Source organism: Plecotus auritus, assembly GCF_963455305.1.
Source record: "Plecotus auritus genome assembly, chromosome: 1".
NCBI classification, from domain to species: domain Eukaryota; kingdom Metazoa; phylum Chordata; class Mammalia; order Chiroptera; family Vespertilionidae; genus Plecotus; species Plecotus auritus.
Window position 1 is genome coordinate 46,075,827 of NC_137770.1, and position 14,715 is coordinate 46,090,541.

General features: G+C 39.4%; 1 protein-coding gene and 1 pseudogene across 3 annotated transcripts in view; both read left to right on the top strand.

Moving 5' to 3' along the window:
* Window positions 1-14,715, top strand: part of SOS2 (SOS Ras/Rho guanine nucleotide exchange factor 2) — a 112,246-nt gene that overhangs the window by 42,752 nt on the left and 54,779 nt on the right. Inside the window, exons 5-7 of one of the 2 annotated variants that reach the window (XM_080669427.1) lie at window positions 1,054-1,257; window positions 8,569-8,712; window positions 11,541-11,651. In XM_080669427.1, the coding sequence (XP_080525553.1) occupies window positions 1,054-1,257; window positions 8,569-8,712; window positions 11,541-11,651 (459 nt within the window). The remainder of the gene's footprint in view (window positions 1-1,053; window positions 1,258-8,568; window positions 8,713-11,540; window positions 11,652-14,715) is intronic. The other variant, XM_080669428.1, reaches the window with a different exon arrangement.
* LOC308253885 (large ribosomal subunit protein eL6-like) lies at window positions 1,865-8,459 on the top strand (annotated as a pseudogene). The gene is made up of 3 exons: window positions 1,865-1,904; window positions 3,692-4,382; window positions 8,441-8,459. The product of its transcript is annotated as a large ribosomal subunit protein eL6-like (transcript).

The following is a 14,715-nucleotide window of genomic DNA, read 5'->3' on the forward strand; positions in this document are numbered from 1 at the left end:
TCTAAGAAAATAGTTTTCAGAATATATAATTAAGTAGGTCCAATTTTTCTTTATTAACTATTTTTAAAATATATATTTTTATAGCCCTAGCTGGTTTGGCTCAGGGGATAGAGCGTCGGCCTGCGGACTGAAGGGTCCCAGGTTCGATTCCAGTCAAGGGCACATGCTGGATTGTGGGCTCGATCCCCAGGGTGGAACGTGCAAGAGTCAGCCAATCAATGATTCTCTCTCATCATTGGTGTTTCTCTCTCTCTCCCTTCCTCCCTTCCTCTCCCTTCTCTGAAATCAGTAAAAAAAATATTTTTTAAATAAATGTGATAGTTGGAAGGTAGGTAAGAGATTTTTAAAATATATTTTTATTTATAATATCCGGGAGCCCTCAGGGGATATTCAACTGACGGCTTACGCCCCCTCCCAGTCCACAGTCTGGCCCCGCTCTGTGGGAGGCGACCATGGCGAGCTGATCTGGGGAAAATGAGCGGCCCGCCTCGCCCTGAATCGCCTCACTGCCATTGTCAGTGGCTTCCCTCTGTGGGAGGCGACTGGGTGGGCAATCAGGATGGCGCCGGCCCCCATCGCGCCCCACTGCTGGTCGCTACCGCCCCCCCCCCACCCCATTGTTGTCCCCTCCCTCTGCCCACTGGCACGTGCCTTGGCTGGCCTGGCTCCACCTGCTCGTGGGCCCCGCCCCACCGACCAGTTGTTCCACTGTTCAGTCTATTTGCATATTATGATTTTATTATATAGGATAAGGAATCTACCTTTAAAAGAATAATCATCTGTAATCACAGGTGAATGAGTAGTTGAACTAGGATTTTGACTGAGATTGTTCTTTGCGCACACACACACGTATTTTACTATTAGATTTATCTTATTTCCAGAAATATTTATTTTCTCCAACTTTTCATATTTCTCTTATTTTGAAATTTTTCATATATTGGCCTGTAATATATACAGTTCACATTGTTTAGTATAATGTTTTAATTGCAAGTATTTTGAGATGGTTTTATAAAAGAAGGAAAATAAGTTATGCACTATTGATTTATTTCTTAGGTTTTGATGGACATGTTTGATCAGGATGACATAGGTTTGGTTTCTCTCTGTGAAGATGAACCTAGTTCTTCAGGTGAATTAAACTACTACGACCTTGTCAGAACTGAAATTGCAGAAGAAAGACAGTATCTGCGGGAACTAAATATGATCATAAAAGTGTTTCGAGAAGCCTTTCTTTCTGACAAAAAGCTGTTTAAACCTTCTGTAAGTAACTTTTTGGGTTTGAAATTCTGTCTACCCCAAAGGTCAGATAGCAGCTTAAAAATCACAAATAGTAGCTTTATGAGTATATAAAATAAAAAAATTCTTTCATGTAGTACTTCTGGATTTTTAAAATATGTAAATTATTATACTAACTAGGGGCCCGGTGCACAAAATTCATGCATGGGGTGAGGGGGGTCCCTCAGCCCGGTGTGCACCCTCTCCAATCCAGGGACCTTTAGGGGATGTCCACCTGCCGGTCAGACATCCCTCTCGTAATCCACAACCGCTGGCTCCTAACTGCTTGCCTGCCTGCCTGCCTGATCGCTCCTAACCACCTCTGCCTGCCGGCCTGATCGCCCCCTTACTGCTCCCCTCACAGCCCTATTGCCCCTAACTGCCCTCCCCTGCCAACCTGATCACCCCTAACTGCCCTCCCCTGCCGGCTTGATTGCCCCTAACTGCCCTCCCCTGCCAGCCTGATCGCCCCTAACTGCCTGCCAGCCTGATTGTCCCTAACTGCCCTCCCCTGCCAGCCTGATTGCCCCCTAACTGCTCCCCTCTGCTGGCCTGATCATCCCTAACCGCCTCTGCCTAGGCCCCTCACACCATGACTTTGTCCGCAAGGACGTCCAAAAGATGTCTAGAAGGTGTCCGGTCTAATTAGCATATTACTCTTTTATTAGTATAGATGTAATAAGTTTGATGATAATGAGAATTTGACACCAAATGAGAAAGGGGAATTACACTGGAATGAAATCTTTTTCTGCTGTGCAGCATCTAAGATTTATTGTCATTCATTTGAAGATGTATGGTCTAGAAAAGACATGCTTTCTCCTGTCTTTTTGTTTATTTGTTTTTCGTTAATCCTCACCCAAGGATATTTTTCCGTTTATTTTTAGAGAGAGTAGAAGGTGGGGGAGAGACACAGAGAGAGAAACATTGATTGGTTGCCTCCGACACACATCTATGGGTTGGGGATTGAGCCTGCATTCCCCTTTACTGAAATCAGAACCAGGACTCTTTAGTCCCTGCACTGATGCTCTATCCACTGAGCCAAAGCAGCTAGAGCTCTCCTGTGTTTTGGTAGGTACTTTAAGGCAGTACTTTAAAGTTTTAACAGTGGAACTTTTTAAGAATAAAAGTATTCAAAATATCACATTAACAAAGGCAGAGCTGCTCTGTTAAAAGACAGGGCAGGAGAGGAGAGAGTCGGATGGGGATCCAGGAAGTTTTGTCCATTTTTTTCTATCTGTAGCTTTGAAAGTCAACTCTAAAGAATTCAGATAGACAAATAACTTTTTTAAAAAAAAATATTTTCTTATATACTAACCATGTAATATCAAAAAAAGAAATGAAGAAAAACAATTTCGTCTGCAATAGCAACAAAAAGGATAAAATACCTGAGAATAAACTTAAAAGAAGTGAAGAACCTATATACCAAAAACTATAAGGCACAGGTTGTAAGAAATTGAGAAGACACAAAGAAATGGAAAGATATTCTATGTTTATGGATTGGAAGAATCAACATAGCTAAAATGGCCATATTACCTAAAGCAGTATACAGGCTTTATGCAATCCCCATCAAAATCCTTATGACATTTTTCAAAGAAATAAAACAAAAAACCCCATCAAATTTGTATGGGACCACGAAGGACCCTGAATAGTCAAAGACATCCTGAAAAAAAAAAAGAAATCAGAGGTATTACATTCCCTGACTTCTAATTATAATACAAAGCTACAATAATCAAAACAGTATGGTACTGAGTCAAACCATACTGCCTGTTTAATAAATGGTACTGGAAAAATTAGAAAACCACATGCAAAAGAATGAAGCTAGATTGCTATTTGTTAAAATAGGTTTTTATTGATTTTAGAAGAAAGGAGACATCGCTGTGAGAAACATTGATGAGTTGCCTCCAGTACACACTGGGACTGGGGACCAAACCTGCAACTTGGCATGTGCCCTGACTAGGAATTGAACTAGTGACCTTTTGGTGCACAGGACCATGCTCAACCACCAGCCAGGACTAGACTGCTATTGGATACCAAATGCAAAAATTTAATGGATTAAAGACTTAGTATAAGACCTGAAACAATAAAATACATAGAAGAAAACATAGTTGCTAAACTTAGGGACCTTGATCTCAGAGAGGCTTTTGTGAACTTGACCCCAAAGGCAAAAGAAACAAAAGCAAAGATAAATGAATGGGAGTACATAAAAATGAAAAGCTTCTGCACAGTAAAAGTAACCATAAACAAAACAAAAAGGCAACCAACCAAATGGGAGAAAATGTTTGTAAACAATACTTCTGAAAAGGGACTATTATTCAAAATATACAAAGAACCCATACAACTTTAACAACAATAAGAACAATTTAATTTTAAAAATGGGCAGAGCCTCTTTCCCAACTTGCTAGATGGTGAGTGAAAAAAGATGAGAAGCTGGATACTAAGGAGTAAACCTGAAACCAAGAAGGCTGATACTGATGGCAAGGTTAAGAAGGGTAACTCAAGGCCAACACACCTAAGGAGGGGAAGTCCCACTGCAGCTAAACCCTGTTCTAGTGAGAGGAATTGGCATATATTCCCAGTGGGCTATGTATTCCTGAAAGGCCATTTGCAAGAGGAAGTATTCAGCAGCTAAATATCGAGGATTAAAGAGTAAAACAAGAAAGTTCTTGGTACCATCAAAACATTTGGTGGCAAGAAGAATGATGGTACCTGAGTGGTTAAACTTAGCAAATACCTAGACCTTATTCTACTGACAATGCACATCAAAACCTGTTGAACCATAATAAGAAACGCTTCAGTTAACATGTAAGAAAACTGTGGGCCAGCATCACTCCCCAGGGACCGTTCTGATTATCCTCACTGGGCACCACAGAGATAAGGGTGGTTTTCCTGAAGCATCTGAACAGTGGCTTGCTACTTGTGACTGGACCTCTGTCTCTTAATTGAGTTCCTCTATATAGAACACACTAGAAATTTGTCATTGCCACTTCCACTAAAATTGGTATCAGTGGTGTGAAAATCCCAAAACATCTCACTGATGCTTGCTTCAAGAAGAAGCTAGCCAGTGTGCCTCATTTGGTTGGAGTGTTGTCTACCACACCAAAAGGTGGCAGGTTCGATTCCCAGTCAGGGTACATACCCAGTTTGCAGGTTCAATTCATGGTCAGGGTTGTGGGATCGATCCCCCGTAGGGGCATGTGTATTTCTCTCTCACATCAATGTTTCTCTCTCGCTCACTCTCTCAAAAAGTCAACAAAGATTTAAAAATAATTTATTTTTAAAAGAAGAGGCTGCACAGTCCTAGACACCAGGATGGTGAGCTCTTCGATAGAGGGAAAGGGAAATATGAGATTATTATTTATTTCTTTTTAAATATTTTTTTAAATAAATCTTTATTGTTCAGATTATTACAGGTGTTCCTCTTTTTTTTCCCCCATAGCTCCCCTCCACCTGATTCCCCACCCCACCCCATGCCCTTACCCCCGCCACTGTCTTCATCCATAGGTGTAAGATTTTTGTCCAATCTCTTCCCGCACCCCTCACACTCGCTTCCCCCTGAGAATTGTCATTCACCAGTCCATTCTGTTCTTCAGATTTTTTATTCACTTGATTTTTAGATTCACTTGTTGGTAGGTATGTATTTGATGTCATTTTGTTGTTCATAATTTTTATCTTTACCTTTTTCTTCTTCCTCTTCTTAAAGAATACCCTTCAGCATTTCATGTAATCCTGGTTTGGTGGTGATGAACTCCTTTAACTTTTTCTTGTCTGTGAAGCTCTTTATCTGACCTTCAACTCTGAATGATAGCTTTGCTGGGTAGAGTAGTCTTGGTTGTAGGTTCTTGCTGTTCATCACTTTGAATATTTCTTACCACTCCCTTCTGGCCTGCATAGTTTCTGCCGAGAAATCAGCTGACAGTCGTATGGGTGCTCCCTTGTAGGTAACTAACCGTTTTTCTCTTGCTGCTTTCAAGATTCTCTCTTTGTCTTTTGCCCTTGGCATTTTAATTATGATGTGTCTTGGTGTGGTCCTCTTTGGATTCCTCTTGTATGGGGTTCTGTGCGCTTCCTGAACTTGTAAGTCTATTTCTTTCACCAGGTAGGGAAAGTTTTCTGTCATTTCTTCTAATAGGTTTTCAATATTTTGCTCTCTCTCTTCTTCTGGCACCCCAAAAATTCGGATGTTGGTACGCTTAAAGTTGTCCCAGAGGCTCCTTACACTATCTTCATATTTTTGGATTTTTTCTTTTTGTTTTTCTGGTTGGGTGTTTTTTGTTTCCTCATATTTCAGATCTTTGGTTTGATTCTTGGGGTAAGTTGATCTACAGTTGAGTTTCTGTGTATTCTTTATTTCAGACAGTGTATGCTTAATTTCTGACTGGTCCTTTTCCATTTTTTTGGCATTCTCATTAAGATCCTTAAAGGTCTCACTAAGTTCCTCAGCGGTTTTTAGAAGATTTTTGAGTAACCTTATAAATGTGGTTCTGAACTCTATGTCGTCCAGTAGTTTGCTTTCCTCCATTTCTTTCATTCGTGACATGTTTTCTTTGTCTCCGCATTTTGTTGCTTCCCTGTGTTGATGGAGTGGCTTTGAGTGGTAGGTGACCTATAGGGGCCAGTAGCTCAGCCTCCCCAATCACCTGAAGTGGACGCCTTTGGTACACCCCTTTATGGGCTGAGTGCAAAGTCTTGGTGTAGTTAAGCCTTGATTGCTGTTGGTACACTTGGAGGAATTGACCTCCAGGCCAATTGGCTGTGAGGACCCGCTGTGTCTATAATGGAAGAACTGCTGCGCTGGAGACACGCTTATGGTGCAGGACTTTTTTCAGTGGGGCTTTGGTGCTCACTGAGTCTGCCTCTTGAATGTGTCTCTTATGGATGTGAGGAGTTGAAATCTGGTGTCTCACACTGACCACTAGGTACACTGGCTTCTGGATCTCCAATGGGGTGCAGGTCAGCTACTGTCTGAGGCCACCCAGCAGGCGCTACAGCGAGAACTACAGTTTTCTCCTCTTTGCTTGGGGTTTGGAGGTTTTGGAGCTGTCTGACCCGTGCTGCAAGTTTGCTAGGTTAAGCTGCAATAGGGCAGGTCATTCCTATGCTAAAGCCGCTGCTTGGAGCTTGGGTGGGTTTGTAGGTTGTGAGGGGCGGGGTCTCAGGGCATCACTAGGCTAGGGCGTGGCAAACAGCGATGGCTGCCAGTAAGCCAGCTCTGCGTCTCCGACCGCGTCCCCTCGTCCCGGGCCCCAGCGCAGTAAATAATTATTCCTGTGCGCAGCCCTGCAAGCAAGTCTCCCTCACTTTCCGACCCCACAGCAGACAGTCCAGCTTCTCCCCGTAGGAGTTTGGGTCCCCCATGTCTCCCCAGAAACTGGATTCCGGAGTAATCGGGAGCTTGTCTCCCTTCGGGTTGAAAAAAGCTGCGCTCCCAGTCGCCCGTAGCCAGCCCGATTGGCGCGCCTCGTACCTCAGCTTTTCAGCGCTTGTGCACCTCTCAATGCTGTTTGCTCTTTCCTTCTAGTTGTAGAACTTCCACTCAGCCAGCTTTCCCATGGTTCTGGGTGATAGACGTTTTGTCTTTTAGTTGTAGTTTTGAAATTGTTGTGCGAGGCAGCAGTTTAGGTGTTTACCTACGCTGCCATCTTGGATCCTCCTCTGCACTGATTTCTGGGAAATATGAGATTATAGAGCAGTGCAAGGTTAATCAGAAAACCGTGGACTTGCAAATTCTGCCAAAAATCAAAGCTGTTTCTTAGCTCCAGGACTACCTTCGCTCTGTCTTTGCTCTCACAAATGGGACTTATTCTCACAAATTGGTGTTCTAAATTTCTTAACGACAAACTAATTAAATACCTGATCTGTTTAAAGAAAGAAATAAAAAATAAAAAACAGGCCCTGGCTGGTTTGGCTCAGTGGATAGAATGTCGGCCTGTGGACTGAAGGGTCCCAGGTTCAGTTCCTGTCGAGGGCACATGCCCGGGTTGTGGGCTTAATCCCCATTAGGGGGTGTGCAGGAGGCAGCCAATCAATGATTCTCTCTCATCATTGATGTTTCTACCTCCCTATCCTTCTCCCTTCTTCTCTGAAATCAATAAATATATATATATATATATTTTAAAAATAATGATAATAAAAAAAATAAAGATAAAAAACTGTCAGAGGACCTGAACAGAACTTTTTCCCAGGAAGATATACGAATGGCCAAAAGATATATGAACAGATGCTCAACTTCACTAGCTATAAGAGAAATGCAAATCAAAACCACAGTGAAATAGTACCTCCATGGCTATTATCAATAAGATAAGAAATAAGTGTTGGAGAGGATATGGAGAAAAAGGAACCCTCATACACTGCTGGTGGTAATGTAAATTGGTACAGTCACTATGGAAAACAGTATGGAGGGTCCTCAAAAAATTAAGAATAGAGCTACCATTTGACCCAGCAATCTGGATTCTCTTCTAGAGGCCTACCCCCAAATTTTAAAATATTTATTTGTAAAAGTATTTATATCCAGGTGTTCATTGCAGCATTATTTATGGTAGCCAAGACATGGAAACAACCAAAGTATCCTTCAGTGGATGACTGTATAAAGATGTACATATGTACATTGGAATATTACTCAGCCATAAAAAATGAAATCTTAACATTTGCAAAAAACATAGATGGACCTAAAAGGTATTATGCTAAGTGAAATAAGTCAGACAGAGAAAGATATATATGATTTCACTTGTGGAATTTGAAACACAGAAACAGAAACAACTTATAGATATAAATAACAAATTGATAATTGCCAGATGGGAGGGGGTAGGGGATGGGTAAATATGGTGAAAGGGATTAAGAAGTACAGATTGCCAGTTATAAAAATAGTCATGGAGATACAAAGTTCAGCATAAGGAATATAGTCGGTAATATTACAATAACTATGTATGATGTCAGATTGGTACTAGATGTATTGGTGCTAGACTTATATACACTTCATGAGGTATATAAATGTTTGATCACGGAGTTGTATACCTGAAACTAATATGATATTTTATGTCAACTGTAATAGAAAAATAAATTTTACAAAAGCTATTCCAGAACCTATATTTTCCAATAAGTTTATTATGTGTAATCCAAAAGGCTTTTAATTTCCCTTTCTTATTTGTTACTGACTTTTGCTATGTTTTAGAATATATTATATGTCTTGAAATATATTAGTAAGTAATTGGGTAAGATATGCCCTTAATATTTATATTACTTTAATAACTTTTAAACAAAATTCTCAACCTCACATCTTGACCTTTTTCAATTTTTCAGGACATTGAAAAGATTTTCAGTAACATATCAGATATACATGAATTGACAGTAAAACTTTTAGGTTTGATTGAAGACACAGTTGAAATGACTGATGAGAGCAGTCCTCACCCCTTAGCTGGCAGCTGTTTTGAAGATTTGGCAGAAGTAAGTTTATAAAACTACTTTATTCTCATTTAAATCTTAAATGCTGTTATTAAGAGATTTAGTAAGATTTTTTTGTGAAAATTAGAAGACACTACTGGCTATTATAAAAAATACTTAAGATTTAACCAATAGTAAAGTACAGTTACACTCTATTTATAATGACACTTTATAGTGTGTTTATGATAATACTTATAGTGAAAGTTGATAGAATAGTAAGTTTTAAGATTGTTTTAATGGCAAATGCGTTTTAAGTAAAAGAAACTTTACTGACCAGACCTGTTTAGCTTTTGTGAATTTTAGTCTTAATTTCCAAAACTTGAAAAGGAAGTTTGTATTTTAATTTTGTTTCCAAAGTGAAAATCATTTTGTTGTCTTAAATTATTATACAAGTAATGTAATTCACTGTAAAAATAATCACAGAGGTAAATATAAATAAAATAAAAATCACTCCATTTTGCAACACCCAGAATTAAGTTATCCTTATAACATACAGTATTTTCTACTCACACAGACATATGTGTACTTGCAAAAATAGGATCTTACTCTATTACCTGCTTTTTTTTCCCTATGACTATATCACAGATGTTTTCCAGGTTAATAAAAGTACTTCAACACAATTTTTAAAGTCCGAATAGTACCATGTTGTTATGGAGACACCATAACATTTTAACTATTATCATTAGGCATGTATATTGTTTCCATTTTTGTTATTATAAATAATACTGCAACAAACATTCATACTGTGACTTCATAGTCTAATAATTGTTTTAGAATATATTCCTAAAAGAGGAATTGTAGTACTAAAGACTTGGTATGTTCTTAGAACTTTGAAACATTTTGCCAAATTTACTTCCAAATAAATTCTAGTATATGCAGGCTTTTTTCCCCACACCTCCACTAACTCTTGAGATTATGCCATTTTTGCCAGTCTAGTGGTAAAAGAAACTCCAGCATCTCACTGTTTTGTTTTGTTTTCAAACTAATGATGTTGAACATCTTGTCATACTCATTGGCCATTTTTTTAATTTCTTTTGGGAAACGGTTTTAAAAGTACATCTTTAGAGTTCATGTAAATTTTCTAATTTTTGTTTAAATTTTTCTGAAAATATAGGTCACTTTTATTACGTCTATTTTATAGACAATGAAATATAGTATTGACATATTCAGTTACTGATGCCTAACCAAAATATTCAGCTTTGGTTTTTATTAGGAAGTTGTTATATTGTGATAACTTGGCATATTGATTTGTAGTTTGCTTGCCTGCTATACTCTTAAAGATATTATGGTTCAAAAACAATTTTCTAATTTTTTTAAAAATATTTTTTTATTGATTTCTGAGAGGAAGGGAGAGGGAGAGAGAGATTAGAAACATCAGTGATGAGAGGGAATCATTGATAGGCTGTCTCCTACAGCCCCACACTGGAGATGAGCCTGCAACCTGGGCATGTGTCCTGACCTGGAATCGAACCGTGACCTCCTGGTTCTCAGGTTGACGCTCAACCACTGAGTCACGCCAACCAGGCATTTTTGTTTTGTTTTGTTTTTTATTGTAAAATATATATAACAAAATTGGCCATTTTAACCATTTTTAAGTATACAATTCAGTGTCGTTAGTTAAATGCACAATATTATACAACCATTACCATTATCTATTTCCAAAACTTTTTTACCACCCTAAACAGAAACTCTACTCATTAAGCAACAGCTCCTTTTTTCCACCCTCAAACCATGGGTAATTTCTAATCTGCTTTCTGTCTCTATAAATTTGCTAACTCTAGATATTTGATATAACTAGAATCATACAATATTTGTTCTTTGTGTCTGCTTATTTTACTTAACATAATGTTTTCAAGGTTCATCCATGTCATTGCATGTATCAGAACTCCATTTCTTTCTATGGTTGAGTAATATTCCATTGTACATATATATCATGTTTTGTTTATCCAGTTATTTGTTGATGAACATTGTGTTTTTTTCTGCCTTTTGGCTATTGTGAATAATGCTGCAATTATGTTGTTACACAAGTATCTGTTTGAGTCCCTGTTTTCAGTTCTTTGGGGTACATACCTAGGAGTAGAATTGCGGGGTCATATGGTAATTCTTTGTTTAGCTCTCTGAGGAACTGCCAAAAATATTTTCTATAGGGGCTATACCATTTTACATTACCACTGGCAATAGAGGAGGGTTTCAATTTCTCTACATTCTTGCCAATACTTGTTATTTCTGAAAAACATGCTATATTTTTTTAAGTACAAAAATGAAACAAATCTCTTAGTTTTAACTAAACATTGGAGATATTATTATCAAATAGTAGGAATTTAAATATAAACATTGGACAAAATATGTGTAGTTTCTGTCTTGTTATTTTACTGTACATTAGTCTTTGCTTTCTTTTCCTAATATTTATCCAAAAGAACAGTACCATCAAAGAGCGGTATCACTTTTTGCTTTCTTTGAAAGTATCCTAAGTGTAAACTTATTTCAATGTAGGCAAGACTAACTAAAATTTAAATCTCAGCCTTCTTTTACTAATAGATACACTTTTCACTTATTGGGGGTAATGTGCATAAGCATTTTAATAGTTTGATACTTGTGAATACAAAGTCAGTGACTTATTTTAACACTAGTAGCTTCCTGTGATCAATAGCTCAAGGTCTCAAGGTCATTATTTACATTTTAAAAAATTTTCAGTTACAGCCATAGTTACTGTTTGTCCCTGCAAAGTATACGGCAAAAAGTTCTAAAAAATTTGCCATTAAATAATCTGTTCCATATTAATAGAAAAGATGATCTTTTAAACCTAACACATTTTCTTTTTTAAAAAATAGGAGCAAGCATTTGATCCTTATGAAACATTATCACAGGACATTCTTTCACCAAAATTTAATGAACATTTCAGTAAGTTGATGGCCAGACCTGCAGTGGCTCTACACTTTCAGGTAAATTTAAAGTCATTTTTTTAAGTAAAGCAACTAAAGAACTATTTTACCAATTCATTCTAAATATTTATAATTCTAGGATCTTTCATAAAGCAACTGAGGAAAATTGTCACCAATCTTTCAAAATCTGTTCATTTTAATCCTATTTCAGATTGAAAAAACTAATCTTCCCTTAATATAGAAATCTTTTCAAGAATGCCATCACAAATACTGATCTGGAAAATTCTAGATCTGGGATATAGAGATGACTATGGAGAGCTATTTCAGGTTCTTATTTTCAACAAGACAGAACTGAATCATCAGGAGTGGAGAATATCCTCATGTGTACTCATACCGATTTCTCTATCAGGCCTATAATTTAAGGAGATAAATATATTAATGGGAAGTATACAGGTTAATTGGTTCAGTAATGCAGTTAGGTAAAGTGAAAGTAAGTGGAGACAAATAAAATTTGTATTTTTACTTTATAACACTAAATGAAGGTTATGTTGGCATTGATGATCCTTGCCTACTTATTGCTGTAGAAACTTCCTGATCTAGACAGGCTCTTCTCCCTTAGCATATTAATATGGTCAGATCTTTACTGTCTTAAAACAAGCAATAAACCTTGTCATTTTCTTTTTTTGTTTTTTTACCCCTTGGTAGCTGATTATCTTCATATTACTTTTTATCATTTTTCATTAAACTTCTACCACTTGTGTCTTAATCAGGGTATAACAATAAAAACTGCCTTGACAATGAACTTAACCATGAAACCAAGTGGATATTTTTTTTTCCAAGTGGATATTTTGATTTCATATTTATGTCTGTAATATTTGTTAGTCCTCCTCTGTCCTTTTGGCTCCCATGATACTTTCTCCTAATTTTCTTCTCTGATTTCTTCTTCTCAGTCTCCTTAATTGCAGGCTCCATGGTCAGCCTCTGGTTTTCTGTTCCTCTAATGCTCTTCTTGAGTGACTTTATTTATATCCTTTGCTTTAGCTACTGCCTATATGCTGGTGACTTCATATTAGTTTTTTTCATTGAATTTATTGGGGTGACATTGGTTCATAAAACCATACAGGTTTCAAGTGTACAACTCAATAAAATATTATCTGCATACTGCATCCTGTGCCTATCACTCCAAGCAAAGTCCCTTTCCATCCTTATTTCTCCCCCTTTGCCCACATTAATCCACTCCCCACCCCCGCTTTCTCTCTGGCTATCACTACACTGTTGTCTGTGTCTATGTGATACACACACACACATATACATATATACTAGAGGCCCGGAGCATGGATTCATGAATCGGTAGGGTCCCTCAACCTGGCCTGTGCCCTCTCGCAATCTGGGGCTTCTCAGGGATTCCCGCATCAGGCTGAAACCGGGAGTCCAACATCCCCTGAGGGATGTAGTAGTGCGTGAAGCAGCAGGCGGCTGGGGAGGAGCCTGAGCTCGGGCCAGGTGCCGTGCCACTCTCGTTCATCCCAGCCCCGCCGCGCCTGCCACCCCGCCACCACTCAGTAGTGCTGCCACGGAGGCGGGAGAGGCTCGCACCGCCGCAGCTGTGCTTGCCAGTTGTTAACCTGGCATCTGGTACCCCTTGGTCAGCTGAGCAGCATGCCTGCTGTGGGAGCGCACTGACCACCAGGGGGCAGTTCCTGTGTTGAGTATCTTCCCCCTGGTGGTTAGTGCGCATCATAGTGACTGGTCGTTCAGTCGCTTAGGCTTTTATATATGTAGACTAGTAGCCCAGCGCGCGATATCGCATGCAGTAGGCCGTCCACTGCTTCCGTGGGAGCCAGTGGGAGATGTGCTGCCTCCATGGGATCTGGCGGGAGGGAGCCGTGCTGCTTTCACGGGAGCTGTGCCACTTCCGTGGGAGGCAGGAGGGAGCTGCCGGCACCCATGGTAGTCAGGAGCGAGCTGTGCCACTTCCGCGGGGGCCGGGAGGGACCCATGTTGACTCTAGAGGTGGGAGCAAGCTGCCGGCATCCATGGGAGGCGGGAGCGAGCTGGAAGGGAACTGCGCCACTTCTACAGGAGCCACACCGCTTCTGCAATCCCGCGGAAGGTGGGAGGCAGGAGGCAGCCATGCCACTTCCGCAGGAGGCAGGAGGCGGGAACGAGCTGCCTGTACCCGTGGGAGCCGGGAGGGAGCCGTACCACTTCCACAGGAGCCGGGAGGGAGCCGCGCAGCTTGGGGAGGCGGGAGGGAGCCGCTGCTGCCGCCCACGGGGAAGGGGGGACAGGGACCTAGAGGTGCTCCATGCGCGCGCAGCCTTGGTTGTTAATGTGACACCGTAATGGACAATTTGCATATTACCTCTTTATATATATAGATTTGTATATATCTATATATCTATGTATGTATATACAGTATATATATATATTTTTCTTTCCTTAATCCTTTCACCTTCTTTCATCCAGGCCCCAACCCCCTTCCCCTCTGACAGCTGTCATTCTGTTCCATGTATCCATGCCTCTGTTTCTATTTTGTTCATCAGTTTATTTTGTTCATTAGATTCTACATACAAGTGAGATCATATGCTATTTGTCTTTCTATGACTGGCTTATTTCATTTAGCATAATAATCTCCAGGTCAATCCATGCTGTTGCAAAGAGTTACAGTTCCTTTTATTGGTGACTTCATATTTGTATTTTTAAGCCATAATTCCATTTTGAGCAGTGTTTGTACACTTTATATAACCAGCTGCCTTAATTCACTTAGACATCCCATGGGCACTTCAAATATATAAATGTTCATTTACCATTTTTTCCTTGCCTTGTTTACTGTGAATTCCCATTACCAGGTGTACTGGTTAATAATGCGGATTTTTTTCAATAGATGGAGTTACACATATGTTGATATATATGCGATTTAATATGTATGCTTCAAAACTTCATATGTCAAATTTGCTGAAGGTGTTAACATCATAGATATTTTTACGCTTAAAAATGTCGAATTTTGTGCCAAAAAAGAGCATTCGTGGTAAGTTTTAATTCATTATTTTGAAGAAAAGTGCTGCTGATGCTTATGGGAAGCTTATGGTGAACATGCTCCATCTCAAGATACTTGTGAACA